General features: G+C 55.4%; 2 protein-coding genes across 5 annotated transcripts in view; one reads left to right on the plus strand and one right to left on the minus strand.

Moving 5' to 3' along the window:
• The window catches only part of USP37 (ubiquitin specific peptidase 37), a 54,297-nt gene extending 53,768 nt beyond the window's left edge, over nucleotides 1–529 (minus strand). The window contains exon 1 of the mRNA XM_039494204.1: nucleotides 303–529. The gene's annotated coding sequence lies outside the window, so the exon portion shown is untranslated. The remainder of the gene's footprint in view (nucleotides 1–302) is intronic.
• CNOT9 (CCR4-NOT transcription complex subunit 9) lies at nucleotides 529–13,380 on the plus strand. 4 transcript variants are annotated; one of them, XM_039494211.1, is made up of 8 exons: nucleotides 529–707; nucleotides 4,875–5,054; nucleotides 5,925–6,040; nucleotides 7,448–7,557; nucleotides 9,216–9,325; nucleotides 11,172–11,270; nucleotides 12,077–12,168; nucleotides 12,846–13,380. In XM_039494211.1, exons 1-8 carry the CDS (start codon nucleotides 684–686, stop codon nucleotides 13,012–13,014), a joined length of 900 nt encoding a protein of 299 aa, XP_039350145.1. In that variant the 5' UTR covers nucleotides 529–683; the 3' UTR covers nucleotides 13,015–13,380. The 4 variants fall into 4 exon arrangements, with proteins under 4 accessions (XP_039350145.1, XP_039350142.1, XP_039350143.1 ...); XM_039494208.1 differs by lacking the exon at nucleotides 529–707 and having other exon boundaries at nucleotides 4,842–5,054; nucleotides 12,840–13,380; XM_039494209.1 differs by lacking the exon at nucleotides 529–707 and having other exon boundaries at nucleotides 4,842–5,054; nucleotides 12,843–13,380.
• The last annotated feature ends 3,935 nt before the right edge of the window (nucleotides 13,381–17,315 follow it).

Raw genomic sequence — 17,315 nt, forward strand, 5'->3', positions numbered from 1 at the left:
AGCGTCCCCAGGCGGGGCTGGGAGCGAGCGGGGCCCGGGGGGGGACAGTAACGCCGGGCCGAGCAGGGGGCTGCCGGGAGCGGGCCGGGCCGGGCCCCTGGCGGGTGAGCGGAGCCGCCAGGACCGAGGGGAGCAGCCCGACGAGGGGGCGCGGGGCGGGGGCCGCCGGCTGGGACAGGGCAGCGGCCCGAGGGCGGCCCGGGCTCCCCGTGAGCCGGGAGGAGGAGGGCGCGACCCCGGGCTCCCCGTGTCTGTGTCTGGGGGGGGGGTTATGGCCCCTACCCGGCTCCCCCCGCCGCTACCTGCCGCTCGCTGTGTCCCGAGGCCCCGCCGGGCCCGGCCGGCGCTCGCTCCCTCGCTCCTCAGGGAGACGCGGGGGGGGGGGGGGGGGCAGATGGCGGGAAGCGGGCAGCAGCGCGAGAGTCCCCGCGCGAGACACGCACGCACAGCGCGGGCACGTCACCACGCCGCGGAGCACGCGCGGGGCGAACCCTCCGCATCCCCCGGACACGGACCGCTCCCAGCCCCAGAATCCACCGCGCGCGGCCTCCGCGCGCTCAGAGCACGTGACGGGGCGAGAGGGCGGAGGGCAGGGGTCACGGCGGCGCGCAGGCGGCCTGGGCCCCATGGCGGCGGCGGCCTCCTGATCCCGGCCCTGGGCGGCGCGAGCGGCGGCTCCGAACATGCACAGCCTGGCCACGGCCGCGGTGAGTCCCGCCCCTGCGGCCGCCCGGCGCCGGGTCCCCGTTCGCAGCTCGCCGAGAGCGGCCGGGTCCCCCCCGCCCGGCCTGGCGCCCCGTTCAGCCCGGGGGGGTCCCCGCCGCCCCCCTTCTCCCCCCGCCGGACTCCTCCCCCCGCCCGGCCTGGTGCCCCGTTCAGCCCGGGGGGGTCCCCGCCGCCCTTCTCTTCCCGCCGGACTCCTCCCCCGCCCGGCCTCGTGCCCCGTTCAGCCCGGGGTCCCCGCCGCCCCTTCTCTTCCCGCCGGACTCCTCCCCCGCCCGGCCTGGTGCCCCGTTCAGCCCGGGGGGGGTCCCCGCCGCCCTTCTCTTCCCGCCGGACTCCTCCCCCCTGGTGCTGCCCCCCTGCCCCGCGCCGCTGGCGGATAAATCCCGCCTCTCCTGAGACCGCCGGGGGCCCCTGGGGGCCCAGCCTGGGGCCCCGCGGGATCCGCTGCTCCGACCTGCTGCGTGAGGCAGCGCAGACCCCCCCCCCCCCGGGAGCGGCGGGTCTCCCAGGCCGGGCCGGGCCGTGTCCGGCGTATCCCTGGGCAGGTCTGTGCGGTGCGCAGCGGGGGAGGCTCGTGGTGGCCTCAGCCCCGCTCTGGAGCGTTGAGTTCGACTCCCGCGTGCGGATTCCGCGGGTTAAAAATCCCTCCTCGAGTTGATTGACGCTCAGCGGAACCGAGTCTTCGCCGTGGTTTGCTGTGAGATCAAGCTGCGGGGATGTTGTAAATTCAGTGACTGCAAGTACTAGTCGGGCTTAAAACAGAAACAAATGTGAGTCACTCAAGTACTTAGCGGTGCCTAATTCGAGCAGCCTTTAGCTTTCCTAGGCAGTGGTTGTAAACATTCATTCCTGGACTAAATACGTTTGTTGAGCACAAAAGGGTGAAAGCAGAAGGTTAACTGGTTTAATCCTTCCTTACGTTTTTAGAGCAATGAGAGTCTCTCCTTTTTTTTTTTTATAGTGGATAAGGAATTGCTGTGCCTCCCATTAAGCCCCCAGCTGTACACGAGGCTTCCTTGTGAGAAACCGTTTTTAAACAGTCATTTAATAAAAACAAGGGGTTGATGTGAATGGAGAGGAAGTTGTTGAGGGCTAATTTAAAAAGTCTCCAATAAATATGTGAACTGTGATGAAATGTGTTTACTGTCCACCAACCTGCACTGATATATAGAAATGTAAATGGGGCCTGAAATGCAGCTGTCTCTGCAAGGTACTGATGGCTGCGGTACATAACACTATCCTTAGGCAAGGCTGTTGGGCGTATAAACAGGTATTTTTATTTTTTAGATTGGAAGAAGTTGTTGTTACAAAACTGTAATAAGGCAGAGCACTGGCCATTTACGTAGTGAGACCGCTGGCAGAGCCTGCATTTAGATGCTAATCTGAAAGGGGCGTAAGATAATAGATGTGAGGTCCAGAGAATGGAGCAAAAACAATAAACGACAGAAAACTTGAAATAGAAGCAGGAGAGTGAAAATACAAATGAATCAGACCCCTGCTAGGTCATTGTTAAATAAAGGTTCATTTGGGTGTTATCAGGTTGATTATCTAACAATATGGTTAGAAAAACACAAACAATTAGGCAATATTGTGTGTTAATCAATGTTTTTTACCCAGAATGCTTTGGGGAGGGGCAGTTGCTTAATTAAAGAAGTCTCCAATTGGCTAAATCAAGTTTGTTATGTAATTGTCAGAGTTGCAATTTGGCAGGGACACTGCAGGTAAATGCTCTTCAGTGATTCACAAGCACTCAGTGCATGGTGCTTTAAGACAGCTATGACATTACTCTTTCATACATGAGGTGCAACAGAGGGCGTTTAGTAAGATCATTGATAAGTAGCTGCAATATTTACATAGAGCATTTGACATTCCCCAAGATCTTATGGAGGGAGAATGAGACTGTGAGCCTTAAAAAAAATTAGAATATTTTATCAGTGACTACATTAAAAATAAAAGAGACTTTCAGGGAAAAGTACCAGATGGGAGTCTGTGGGGAGAAATTTGATTCTTTCTTAGGAAGGCACTGGACACTATACATTTGTGCATGCATTGCTCAGGAGTCAGCATATTTGAACTGTGCATCCGATGAAGTGGCCTGTAGCCCACGAAAGCTTAGGCTGAAATACATTTCTTAGTCTCTAAGGTGCCACAAGTACCCCTGTTCTTTTTGCAGATTTGAACTGTTAACTTGAACTGAACTTTCCAATATGTGTAGCAAAATAGACCTGAATGTTTAGCTGTCGAAGGGCTTGTCATTCAGTCGTCATAAACAAACACAAATTAGACCTTCCAGTTTACCATGTATTTCTAAGCTCTGTTATAGGCGATGATAACAAGATTACACTTCTAATTCTTGCAACAGAATAAATGTCACTCTTCACCATTCAAGAAATACCCTGGTTTGAGGTTCTGAAAAAGTATCTGGAAAACAGGGAGAGAGGAGAGGGGACCGGAAGGATTGATTCAAGGAAAGATGAAGTCTTAAAATGTGTAGTGAGCTTTGCAGGGCAGGGATTGACTGTGTCTGACATATACAGATAATCTAGTATCACTAAACAAATACTTTCCTAAGTGAATAAGAGCAAGAGGTTATTAAGTCTACAGATTTTTAATAGCATAAATACCCAGGGTGGGGAAGAATTAGAACAGAGGTAGGCAAACTATGGCCCACGGGCCACATCTGGCCCACGGGCCTCCTACCCGACCCCATAGCTCCTGGCCCGGGAGGCTAGCCCCCAGCCCCATCTCTGCTGTTCCCCCTCCCCCGCAGCCAATGCTCTGGGAGGCTGGGCTGTGAGCTCTTGCCTGGCCGTGCCTCTGCAGCTGCCCTGCCTAACCCGGTGCTCTGTGCTGCGGGTGGTGGGGCTGGCTCCAGCCGGGCGGTGCAGCTGCCTGTCCTGGTACTCTGAGCGGCACGGCTGTAGCGCCACCAGCCACCGGTGCTCCAGGCAGCGCGGTAAGGGGGCAGGGAGCGGGGTGGAGGGGGGTTGGATAGAGGGATGGGGAGTTCACGGTGGTGATCAGGGGGCAGGGGTGTGGATGAGGTCGAAGCAGTCAGAGGGTGGGGAACAGAGGGTTGAATGGGAGCAGGGGTCCCAGGGGAGCAGTCAGGAATGAGAGGAGGGGTTGGATGGGGCAATGGGGGGTGGGGGTGCTTAGGGGACAGGGAGGGATGTATAGGGTGGGTGGTCAGGGGACAGGGAGGGATCAATGGGGCGGGTGGTCCCGGGGGGGGGTTGGATGGGGTAGTAGTCCTGGGGGGGCTATCAAGGTGAGAAGCGAAGCACGAATTCGAAGCAGTGCTCTGCCGGATCAAAGCAAGTTCGATATAACGTGGTTTCACCTATACCGCAGTAAGATTTTTTTGGCTCCTGAGGACAGCGTGATATCGGGGCAGAGGTGTATACTTAGGGAAGAGACTGACGTTCTTGGGGACACAAGAAAGATGGATTTGTGCAACACCTAGTTGTAGCACAATATCTCTCTAGCAATACTTTTTAAATGCCCTGTTGTACCATGCGGAGGTTGATGAAATAATCAGAATTTTTTTCATGTATGTGGGACACTTATTTAATGTAGTTTTGAGTGAGTGTCACTTGTGTTGAAAAGCTGCTGTCTTGAGCTTGATGGGGGTATAAAAACAGTGGACTCTAAACGAACATGTCTTAAGTACTCCTTTAAATACATTTTTATTATGCTTACACTTTGAGTGCAGGGTCTAGTTAACGTAGACAGGGTTGGTGCCATGATATAGCACAGTTTTCTACTGGAAAAAGAATGAAAAATAACCTGTCTTAGTCTTTTGCTTGTATAGATGTGAAGTCGTGCGATTCACTGAATGTTGCTGAGGGAAGTTGCTAGATAACATTTTGCCAGAGGATACAGAGAAACTACAGTAGCGATAGATTTATTCCATGAAGCAAAGCCACCTGTCCATGTTTCGTGGCAGGTGAAATGATGAGCATTGAACTGAGACCATTATCTGTATCCAGAACACTATTAGAAAAGCAGGTCTGCTGCTTTCTCCCTCCTCTAATTGAGGTTGCATTAACTGCCTGGCTTCATCTGTCTCTCTCAAAGTGAAAAGGGTCTGGTTTGAATCCGATAAAACCACAATGTACTTATCCCTTTTATTGTCTCCCCTCAAGCCTGTGCCGACAGCACTGGCTCAGGTGGATAGAGAGAAGATCTATCAGTGGATTAATGAGCTGTCCAGCCCTGAGACCCGTGAGAATGCCTTGCTGGAGCTGAGTAAGAAGCGTGAATCAGTCCCTGACCTGGCCCCAATGCTATGGCACTCATTTGGCACAATTGCGGCTCTTCTGCAGGTGGGTGCTTTGCCTTTGCACCTGAAATGATGCTCGGGTGCTGCGTGGGTGACCAGGAGAGCGCACTCGTTGATGTGGCGTCTCTTGGGTTTCCTGAGTTACCTCTCTGTCGCTTAACCCTGCCTACTGCAAGAAAGCCTTCTGAATAAAAACATGCACGTCCCTCCCTGTTCACCTTGTCAGCACTCCAACAAGTGCCACAGCTGCGGCTTGACTCTCTGAGAATGAGACCTGGGGGTTTCCTTTGAGGAATTAAATTAAAATAAGAGGGACGGGCACTGAGAAACTCCGGTCAGCATACGCATGGAGCAAGGGAAGAAAGTCAGAAAGCACTTATGTTAGAAATGGACCGGCATGGGTCAGACTTCCTCCTCACTCACGTCCTTATAACTGCCCCCTGTGCTCATGCAGTTCATCCTTGGTACCCATAGCAGCTTTGCTTCAGGGAGACCAGAGGTCCCAGCATATCCCAGATCAGGATAGAGCTTTGCATGCTGGGATTCTAGGCACAGTGAACTGCGCCGCTGTTGTTTGTTGGTACTTCCAGAGCATCAGTATCTAACCCTCAGTATTTAACCATAGATACCATAGTATCTAACCAACAATTAAGGGCAGTTGTAATCTGCTTAATTACATGCAAAGTAGATGTATCACCTTGATACCTGGCAATTTGCACGGTGCGGTCCTCAGTTAGGCAAAGTTTGAGTTCCCGGGGTTACATAACTTCCTTTTAAAATGATGCTTGCAGCAGTGATGTGGCAAATAGAAGGCAGCCATCTCTCTGGCACTTGCAGCCACTTATCAGGCAAATGTATTTCTGCAGCTTGGTCCAGTTTTCTCCTTTAATTTTGCTTTGTTTAACTTTCTTAGGAAATTGTAAATATTTATCCATCAATCAACCCGCCAACCCTGACAGCCCATCAATCTAACCGCGTCTGCAATGCTCTGGCACTCCTGCAGTGCGTCGCGTCGCATCCGGAAACCAGGTAAATGTCATCAGTCATATTGGTTAGCCTCGAGGTCCCTGCAAACTGTGTCGGGCGGTGTAAGTCGTTTGCTTTGTGTTACTCTGGGCAAGGGGTACGTGCTTTGTACTGCCTCCACATTCAAGGCAGCGTGGCAGGTGACACTAGATGATAGACAGCAGCACTCTGTTGTCACTGGTTTCTTTGGGGATCTTTGCATGCAGCGTTACGGAAGCCCCAAACATAGGACATTGTGTATTGAGGTTTCCTTAAATACCCCGATCTCTAAAATGTGGTCTCCCCAAGACACCCAGCTGAGATTGGGGAGCACCTGATAAGCGCTTGCCGTGTAATTTGAGAAGACAGCGGGTGGGAGGAAGAGGGGCACAGCCTGGGAAAATGTCCCAGAGTCACTCAGCAGGTCAGCGGAAGTGCCACGTCTGGAGTCCCAGTCAAGTGCCGTATTTGCTGGAGAACACTGCCCCTCCAGTACCCTAGGGCCTCATTGTCCCTGTTGTTTGGCCAAGGAAAGGAATAATCCAGGTGCTCGCCCTAAAGAGCTGTGCCTGAAACCCAGAAGAAATCCGGCCTAATGGCCATGTCCTCTCATGTTTCCGCTCTCCCTGTGGATAAGCAGAATGTCTTTCAGCCTCTGCCAAACAAGCTTTAACAGCACTGCTCCTTAAGCCAGTCTACAAGGAAACAGTCCAGATTTTTCACTGGTTTCCTTTATAACTTCATAAAAATGTGAAAACTCAAGGAGGGTGGAGTCTCTTTACTCTGAACGCAATCCTGTGCATTCAGCAGAGAGAGCTCCCCTAGGATGGCCTTTGGAAATGGTATGTCAACAGGGGAACCTCTTCCTCTGGGGACTTCCCACAGTCAGAATCCTTTCCTGCCCATTCTCGGAAATGGGTTCTGGGGCTGGGCGCCAGGGCTGACTGAGTGCTGTGGTGACGGTTGGTCTTGTGCAATATTTATACTGTAGTAGTATCTAGAGGCCAAGCAGATTGAGGTCCCATTGGGCCGTGGGCTGAGCATGCACCTAGTAAATAAGTCACTGCACCAAAGCATCTGCAGCCTACAAGATCAGCTGTTACGTGGCTGACACAAGAAGCAGATCAGGATGAGGGAGATGGGGTAATACAGAAATGTGGATATGTGTGATCCTTAGCCTGTTGGGAGCGGTACCTGTGACCCATCACCTGCCTGCCCGTCCTGCACTGACGGTGCGGCTTGGAGCATGTCACTTCCCCGCTCTCCATTTGTAAAAGGAGGATACTTTGCCTGCCGCCCAAAGCGATGGGTGTTGACGACTGGTCGGGCGGAGGCAGATGTACCACGCTGCGTTACTGGATTGTGCGTTCTGCTTAGCCCGCTTGGCTTTTCATGGTGTATGTTCAATGTGTCTTCTGCCTTTTCTTCCAGGTCAGCCTTCCTTGCAGCTCACATCCCTCTCTTCTTGTATCCCTTCTTGCACACAGTTAGCAAGACTCGTCCATTTGAATACCTGCGGCTTACCAGCCTTGGAGTGATTGGTAAGCAGCCGTTCAAACGCTGGGAGCACCGGTTCCTCCTTTCCTATGGGCCACTCATCCCATGCCTCGAGTGTAGCAGCACCGTAAATCACTGGTGCTGTCCTTCCCTACGTGATCTTCTGAGTTATGTGAGAACGTCTCACTTCCCATTGCTGTGCGGAGAGCTTACCAGCATGACTACTAGTGAGAATTGTGTAGATCAAGTCTGTGGGTCAGTGGTAGAAAAGCCCCGGCTGTGTTGCTGGTGGGTTTGTCACACCAAATGCAAGTGCATGGCTGATGTATCGATCGCATGCGCCTAAGCCGCGTCTTGGTTTGGCACAAGAAACATTGGCTCCATTGGGAAGTTCTGGCCTCAGAGCAGGTGGGGAGTTCACTTGCAGGAACAGTGAAGCTGCTGTTTCTTCAGCTACAAGCTGAGCCTGTCAAGAGAAGTAAAGAGAAGGGGCCAAACTTCCAGAGTTTTCTCCATTTTCTCGTCATGAATTTACTTGGGTGTCATTTTCCCCTATTTTTTCCCTCTAGATTATTTTTTTCCTAAAAGCTTTCTAACCCAGCACAGTAAGTGGGCCATTAAGATGGCGTCTCTGAGATGCATTCATTTTTCATAAAGGTCGCCAGTGGTCAACTGATGGTACGATTCAGATCGGGTTTGTTTTATTGCTGGGAGGAGACAAAGCTTAGCCTTTACCTGCCTTTTAAAAATGGCATATTTGCTTCATTCTGCTGAACCGATGCAGTTCCCTAGCTAGAAACGTCAGCAGATTCAGCATGAGGATTGCACTGGCTGCACGGTGCCCCCTTTAAAAGCCCGGGCTGAGTACAGGCACCGGTTTATGTAGCACGTTCCCGTGCCAGTCACACTGTTCTCGACTCAGATACTGGCTCAGAGAAGCAGTCTGCACCCCCATGCGCAGCGTGGGGAGGGTGTGTGCCTTGGAGAGGCTTGGAGCACAGCTTCCAGGGACCTTTTGGTCACCCAGCGTTCAGTGTTGCATGAAGCCATCTTCTCTTCCTCTTTTTGTGTGTGCGTCGCTTGGCATGTTGGTCCCAAGGTGCTAGCTGGTTTTCATAGAGAAATGGCCCAATCCCTGACGCGTGAAGCAAACAGTGTAAAGTCAGACAGAGAAAAGCAAGGGGAGGGGGTACAGCCAGTGAGCGATGAAGGTAGCGTTCCCACTAGTCTTGGTAGCATCAACGCTTTCCTCTTTTCCAGTGAGATGTGCACCTTATTCCCAGTAACCCCTCCTGCTTCTTGCTGCAAGTCAGCTCGATGCGCCCAGGTGCCATGGGACTGGACAGTCCCTCAGCTGACCATGACCCCGGTTAATGGCTCTTAAGTTCCAGACAAGCGAGTGGGTGGGCCGCTTTCGGCAAAGCAGGTGCTAGGAAGCCAAAGGATTGTCCCCACCAGATGGTAACGGTTTGAGAAGCCGAATTTGGGATACGGCTGCTGCTTGAGCCATGGCTCCGTAACCATTCAGAGAGTCTTGCTTGGTACTCGGGCGTTGCCCAGAGTCTCCCGTTGTGCTGGACAAACCCGAGCGGTGCTTGCGTTCTGCTCATCGCTGTGGTTGTATAAATCTTTGCCCCCTAGCTCAGGCTGCTCTTCCAAAGACAAGAGTGATTAAAATCTGCAGCTCTTTTGTCTGTTTTAGGGGCCCTGGTGAAGACGGATGAGCAAGAAGTGATAAACTTTTTGTTGACAACAGAAATTATCCCCCTCTGCTTGCGCATCATGGAGTCTGGCAGCGAACTTTCCAAAACGGTATTTGCTTTTAGTTGAATGAAGTGATTTGTTTTTGTTGGCCGTTTCCCAGGTGTTACGTTCATGTCCCTGCACGCAGCAGATCAGTGCATCTTACCACTTAGTTTGAACTTCCCCCTGTTGCAACTTGACATCACAAAACGACAGGGGCAATTGCTGATCCCTTCATCGCCTTTAAAAATGTTGCTCTGAAGATCTGAGCTGGATGTTATCCACCGTCATCCTCCGCACTAGCCAGAGAATTGTATTCCGTCAATCCTGTACCTAACCCAGTCACTGGTGGTTGATTAAAGCATCTCTTCTAGAGAGGCAGCCTGGCTGTGTAACACTTGAGATGAAAACCACAAGCCAGCTGGGCAAGGTTGTATATGGCTAAGCAGGGTCCTCTCTGTCTCCCCTCTCTCGACAGTTGACCGGTCTGAATTGCCCATTACCTCGGGTTGCCTGGCAGTAATTGTTAGGTCATGTCCATGCTACAACTTACGTTGGCAAAACTTACATCGCTCAGGGGTGTGAATATTCCATCCCCCCGAGCGATCTAAGTTACGCTGGCATAAGCATCGCTGTGCAGAGCGCTGTGTCGGCGGGCGAGCTGCTCCCGCCGCTCGTTGGGGGTGGTTTAATGATGCAGACGGGAGAGCTCTGTCCCGCCAGCGTAGACCAGCTGGATGAGAGATCTGACAGCGGCGCAGCTGCGTCCGTACAGCTGTAGTGCAGACGCAGCCTTAGCGAACGTACGACTCAGCACAGCCCTTCATTGCTATCCAGCTGTTGTATCTGCCTCTCTTCCCTTTGGAGCATTGTTGTAGCTGTGTTGGCCCCAGGATATTTGAGAGACAAGATAGGTGAGGTCGTATCCGTTATTGAACCAACATCTGTTGGTGGGAGAGACAAGCTTTCAGCTACGCAGAGCTCTTCCTCGGGTCTGGGAAAGGGGCTGCAGCTAAATACCAGGTGAAACAAAGGGTTTAACACAAGTTATTCACACACATTCTGAGGGACGTACGTTCAAGGTGAAGTCACCCATTAACACCCAGGCAGTCATAGGACAGAAAAGAGAGGATAGTGGGTTACAGATTGTGGTAACAAGCCATAAATCCAGTGTCTTTATTAAGACCATGATTTTTAGTGCCTAGCAAAGTTATGAATCCCTGGCTGGGATGATTTAGTTGGGGTTGGTCCTGCTTTGAGTAGGGGGTTGGACTAGATCCCTCCTGAGGTCCCTTCCAACCCTGATATTCTATGAGTCTATGAATTGGAGCTCCCAGGCTCGTCTTTTGAAAGTGTTCTGTGGGTTTCCTTTGAGGCCGGGGACTGGTAGGTCAGATAGAGAGTGATCGCTTTGTGACAGGCGTTCGCCCGTAGGGGTCGTGGTGTGTTCGTCTTTTATCATCTTTCTGTGCAAGGTTATATGGGGGAGTATTGATTTCATCCACGTCGTCATTGGTGGGGCATTGGGTGAGGTGCGTCACATGTTGTGATAGGTATGTGTAGCGCCCAGGGATCCTGAAAGGTGAGTTGTGGGGTGTAGATCTCTGTAGCGGTGGAGAGATGTCTGCAGGTTTTGCATCTGTTGTTCAGATCAGGGTCTGGTGCCCCTTTGAGTTGGTGGGTCCTGATCTGTTTGTTCCTTTCTCCCCTTCACAGTGAATTCCGTGTGCTGTGTAAAGACCAACTGTTCCTTCTGGTTTGAAACTGAGTAAACCTGTTAGCCCCCCCGTTGAAATACTTGGTGCTCTTGGCATGTGTCCGTTGTGCAGTTGGTTGGGGTTGCTGTCAGAAGAACAAACAGGACGTGGTCCGTTACAGGCGCAGCTGGTTGAGTGATTTCTCTGCTCTGTTCCAGGTTGCTACGTTTATTCTACAGAAGATCCTCCTCGATGATACAGGATTGGCGTATATCTGCCAGACTTATGAGCGGTTTTCTCATGTCGCCATGATATTGGTAGGATTGGTGCTGCCTTCGCTTACTAAAGGGGTTACGCTGGAGCAACCAGCTTGTGTTTACTCATGAGAGCACCTGCTGCCAAGGGTCTCTCCTATGCAGGCTTCTCATGGTCAGTTTTGTAAATTCACCGGCAGCTTCCCGTCTAACTCTTACTGGGATGGGTGTAAAACATATCGCTGATATTTCTGAATAGACTGACTCAAACCTGCACAGTTAGAATCTCCAAAGAAGATCCCTCAGCAAGGGGAGTGAGGTGGGACGTAAACGGTGGAAAAAGAGCTATTTTAGCAGCATAGATTAGTTAATATCCAATGGGCCTGAGGTCGGATTATGTAGATTTCTGTCAAGTGCTTTTTAGAGATTCGTTACCCCTCTGTCACGGCTCCAAAGGCGGTGGAATGCTGTCACCTATGGGCAAACCGAGTGAGCAGATGCTGGAAACGTAGTCCTGGGAAATGCTTTCCATCCTGAACCTTGGCCCAAAGCCCAGGGAGGTGGAACTCTTGCAGGTTCTGGGCTGAATATGAATTAATCAAGTTTTGAAGGAAATGGCCGGTGATATAATCTGTAATGACATCTGGGTCCATCCCGCTGTAAGTGGGTCTTGGTGGGAGAGAGCCCCGCAGTACCGGCCCTGGTTTGAGTTGGGGTCATCTCCTGTTAGTGTTACGAGCTAGACTGGGAAGATGACATCCGCCTGCCAACAGGCACCGTCATCTCTGCTTTGGTGGCTGCCAGGACCCGGTCCCAGCCCTTTTTCTAAAGCCCGTTTCTCTAACCGGCGCCGCTTCTTTGTTGAACAGGGGAAGATGGTCCTGCAGCTCTCCAAGGAGCCGTCAGCAAGGCTGTTGAAACACGTGGTCCGCTGCTACCTTCGCCTTTCCGATAACCCAAGGTAAACATTTTAGGAGTGTTCAGGGGCTCTTGGGAGGCAGCTTCCCCCCCTCGCTGGAAGTGCCGGTCCATCGTTCGTGTGTCTGCCTCTCGGTCAGCCTTGGGACCTTTCTCGCTCCAGGCCTCTGAGCTCCCCCAGCACCTGCCGACCTGCCAGCTCCCCCAGCTGGGCTCTGCCCGACTCTGGTAACGTGGGTTGAATGGTCATAAATTAGAACTGTCCCAGTGCGACTTGACCCCGTCGGGACCGGGACAGGGCCGGTGCCGCTGCGTGAGCCCCGCTCGCTCCTCTGGGGCTGTGCTGGCGGGTGACACGGAGAAGTGCTGCAAAGGGCTCGTGGAGTAACGAGGGGCCACGGCTCCGGCTAGCTTATTGGCACTTACTCCGTCCCTCGCTGGGCAGGCTCCGAAGCCTCTGACTCGGCTTCCTGGGCAGACGTGCCGCCCCCCTCGTGTCTGGAAGGGGGTTGTGACTGGGAATGTGTTGGGACGGAGACGGGGGCCCTTGGGTCAGTTCCCTTTAACGTGGGGGATCTGCCTGGGGCTCTTGGGTTTGGGGAAGGAGGGAGGTCGGGGCGGGGAGTTTCCCAGGCTGTAACGTTCCAGCAGGGGGCCAGCTCCCCTCTTGTCAATGTGAGTTTATTTGTTGGTCCCCCTGTTTCTTGTCTCCTGATGTAGGGCACGAGAGGCTCTCAGACAGTGCCTTCCTGACCAGCTGAAGGACACCACCTTCGCCCAGGTGCTGAAGGATGACACCACCACCAAGCGCTGGCTGGCACAGCTCGTCAAGAACCTGCAGGAGGGTCAGGTCACCGACCCCAGGGGCATCCCCCTGCCCCCGCAGTGACACCCGCGTGGGGCGGGGCACCAGGGAGGAAACAGCTCAGGTTTACGGAGAACCAGGAACCGATGACCTCTTCCAGAACCGCCTGGGTGCGCAGGCCGGCCTCCAGCCAGCAGGCCCGCTCCCCCGGCCGCAGGGGGATTGTGACACCAGCACATACTGTTACCGCAGCTTAAAGCCAAGCACCGCCTCTTTCCAGCTCGGCTGGCGTCTGCCGGGGCCGTGCTGGCCGTGGACTCTTCCCCGTAGCGCAGGCTCCGTGCCGGCGGCGCGTGGGGCACGGGCTGCCTCCCTCGCATTCCTTGTCACTCTCACCGTTTACAAGCCTGTTAGACGAGCGAGCTCAATAAAAGTTGACCTGTTGTTTTATCCCCTCCTGAGAGCGCGACCCGGCTGCGTCTCGCCCGGGGGCGGCTCTCTCCCCGTCTGACGTGAAGCAGCTTCTCTGGCTGAGTGTCCGGCTGCTGCAGCTGCCTGCCCGGGCTTTGGTTTCCGTTTGCGAAGGGCGATGGCTGGAGCGAGGCCCATCTGCGCGCCACTGGCTGGGGGAGCGAGGGAAGGGGGAGAACGTGCAGTTAAGCCAGGTGGCCAAGGTTTTGACTTCCTGGGTTGTGGCCCTTCCTTGGGGGTGGAGGTGACAGCAGGGCAGCGTTCCTGGGCTGTAAATTGTGCGGTTCAGCCGCTGGGACTGCTGCCCTCGAAGCACCGTGAGCTGGCTGCCCGGCGTCCCCTGGACTGAAGCACAGCACCTCTGCCGGCAGGCCGGAGCTGGGTTCAAAGCCCGCGCTGCTGGCCAGGCTGAGGCAGCAGCTCGTGAACGTGTTAGCTCGGCCGCTTTGCTGTCCAAAGCCCATTGAATGAGCAGATCCCGCCTCTGGGCGGCAGGAGCCATTTCAGGCAGGTGCCCAGGGCTCCAGGGACGTCAGCTTTTCTGGGGTGCCAGGCCTCAGGCTGCCTCCATGCACAAGGGCTCTGGCTCTCCTGCCCGTCCCCCTTCTCCCCGGCCCGGCAGCAGTGAAGGCGCTCGCCTGCCTGCGTGGGGAGGGACAGACCAGCTTTTCCCGCTGAACCGAGCGGGGAGGCAGGTTGGCCGTAACTTGGCCAGAAGCCGGGGCCCCCGGTGACTGCCAGGCCTCACCCCGCAGTGAGAGCTGGGCTTGGCCGCGGCACCAAGCAGCCAAATCTCATGCTTCCTCGGGGAGAAGCTTTGTCCCTTTTTGCTGATTGTCGGCCATGTTGTGCCAACAGTGTCTTAACCCCCTCCAGGCCTCTCCTCCCCCAGCCTGCGGCCAGCCCTGCGGAACGGGGGCAGAGCGCCAGGCTCCCTCCCTTACCCGGGGCTCTGGTTTTATAACAGAGAGTCTCATTTTTTCCATCCCCGCCTTGACGCGACTTAAAAATGCTTCTGTTTTGTAACTTAAACTTAATAAAAAAAACAAACCCAAAGCACCACTGCTCCGGTCTGATCTCTGAGTGCGGGATCAGAGAGGGGCCGTCCGCAGGCAGGAGGGCCGGGAGGCCGGGTAAGCGCACCCTCAGGCTCCCGGAGCCTCGGGAGTGGGAGGTGAATCCGCTCCAGGGAGGATACTGGCAGTTTTAAGTGGGTGTCTCCCTGACCTGTCCCGTGTCTAGACTCACCCCACGGTCTTGTCTGCGCCTGGTTGCAGGAGCTGTTTGTGTCTTGTCTGCGCCATTCAGATGAGTGGAGCACGGCCATGGCTCCTAATCTTGTGTTTGGCCGAAGCCACCCGCTGTCAGGTCTTCCGGCGAAGCGCTGAGTGGGCTTAGTGGAAATCTCTGGTGCACTCTGGGCTTCCTAGCTAGCTCCTGCCTGCGGCATGTCCGCGCTCCCCTGCCGAGATTACCCGCCCCTCGCTGGCGCTGCCCAAGCCCCAGCCATGCCCGGCCTGCTAGAGCAGCTGCATTGCGCTTGGGGCTGCAGGTCTGCTGGAGGCGCAGTGAGGGGAAAACAAGGCGAGAGTCGGGGGCTTCGGCCGTTCCTGAGCTGCGTGGAGAGGCAGATGGTAAGTGAGGCCGGGATTCCGGTGTGAACTAGGCCTTGTGCCATCCTCTGAACCCAACTCTAGCTCCTGTCTCTCAGCCTGGCTAGCAGCCTCTTGGATGGGGGCTTTTCCCCCTTCCTGCGTGGGGACCCTGGCAAGAGCTGTCGGGTGATTTGTGGTGGACCTCGTTGGCGTGAGTCCCATGGGAAGATGTCAGGTGCTGCCAGCAAGGGAGAAATGAAATTTACCTTCCTTCAGTGGGGGTGAAAGCGCCAAGCGTCCCCCTGGGAGCGGCTGGCTGCGCTGGCTGAGGGCGTCGACGTGACCGTGCGCCAGCAGACGGAGCAGAGCTGGATGCAGAGGCTTAGCTGGGCCTGTCAGGGCTGCAGATCGCTCCCGCCAGCACCAACAGCCTAATCCTCCACCCAGCAGCTGTTCCCTGGACTCCCGGCAGCGCCGGCCTGGCTCGCAGCACCTCGGGGGCGGCCGGAGTTCAGAAATCCATCTGGGCTTGTGCGGGGCGGCGACCGGCGGAGCCATTCCCGGCTGCGAACTGACAGAACCGGCCGCCTTCTGGCAGGTAGGGAAACTGAGGCACTGACGGGGCTAGACGAGCTGGGCTCCCACCTCCCTCTGCGAGGTGCTGCCCACAGGCTGGGCTGGTGTTACTGTAGCAGGGCTAGAGGGGGTGGCGGCTCTTGGCAGAGCAGGACGTAGGTGATCTGGGCTCTCCTCAGCTCTGCCTGGATCCTTTGCAGCCCCCGGTTGGTCCATTGGCCATTCCCCCCTGTATTCTGCTCTCCGGGGAGCCCGAGGGAGCGCTGCGCCCACGGCACGCAGGCTGGGGGAGCCGGGGACGGGTCACAGCGCGAGCGAAGCGTCAGGCTGACGGCCGCGGGTGGCTCGTGAGTCACCGTAGCTCTGAGCTGCCCTCAGTGGCTGTCCTGGCCCCCACCATGGGCGTTGCAGCGGAAACGGCTTGCGAGGTTTTGTCCTGCAGGAGGCAATGGAGTCCCTGCGTGGGACCTCTGGCTGGGGGAGAGGCTCCTGAAATGCGCCCGCCTTCTGCTGCAGGCCCCCCGGAGCCACAGGGGCACTGCCCCTCCAAACGGTGCCGCCTCCTCCAGCCTGACCATCTCCATCCAGTGCCAGCCCCACTGCTCTTTGCATCCCTTTCCCAGCCCCAGAGCTCACCAGGCCAGGCCAGGCCTTTTCCGGTCCCAGGGGGGCCTCACCGAAGCCCAGGGTCTATTTCAACCTGCCTGGGTCCCACCTTCGGTTGCTTCCAGCCATGGGTTGCAGGAGATGAAAGGTAAAGGTAATAATTGGAGCTATACCAATCTCCTAGAGCTGGAAGGGACCTCGAAAGGTCATTGAGTCCAGCCCCCTGCCTTCACTAGCAGGACCAATTTTTGCCCCAGATCCCTAAGTGGCCCCCTCAAGGATTGAACTCACAACCCTGGGTTTAGCAGGCCCAAGATGGGGCTGGAACGTCTCCCTGGCAGGTGCCACTGGGTTGGGGCACCTTCCTCCCGCTTGCTGGAGCCAGGGCAGAAGGGGGCTTCCCTCCAGGCCGGTTCCAGTTCCCCGGCACCCTGGGGGATCACGCTCGTCTCCCTGGCACACGTTCTCGGTGCTGTTCCTGGAAGGCACCCCTGAGTTCCCATCCCCCGCTTGGGTTTCAAAGCCCCCTCGCTGATTGCTGGTGGCAGGGGAGGGTTGGGTTGCAGGCAGGGTGCCGCTGGCGCAGGCTGCCTGCTGACAGCTCTGCTGGGACACAATCGGAGGAAAATGCTCCGGCTGCCACCTGCCCCTGGAGCACCCACTGCTGCATGAATGCTCCTACCCCTCCTCGTAGCCAACCTCGGCCCCAAACGCAGCAGTGCCCAGCGCCCTGGCCTGGCTCCGCCGCGGAAGTGCCCTACACACGTGTGCATGGGCGTTACCCACCCTAGCGCCCGCTAGAAATGACGTGGGAAGATGAGACCCCCCCCAGTGACCATTTCTGACCCAAGGCCTGGGCAGATGGGCCGGGGGCTGGTGTCCCAGATGTGCTGGGCGATGTCCATAGTGCTGCTGAGTGAGGGTTGATCCTGTACCCAGGGAAGACAATGGAAAACTCCCACTGGCTTCAGTGGTGCATGTTTTCGGTGCTGTGATTCAGCCGTTCCTACTTCAGCTGCATCTTTGAGCTGTAGTGCCGGAGAGGGGGGCAGAGATTCACATTGCACCGGTGGCTTGGGAACGACTCTTCCGCACCCCTCGCTGCTGTCACTAGTAGCCCCAGAACCTGTGTCCTTA

Source organism: Mauremys reevesii, linkage group 11 (assembly GCF_016161935.1).
Source record: "Mauremys reevesii isolate NIE-2019 linkage group 11, ASM1616193v1, whole genome shotgun sequence".
Classification (NCBI taxonomy): domain Eukaryota; kingdom Metazoa; phylum Chordata; order Testudines; family Geoemydidae; genus Mauremys; species Mauremys reevesii.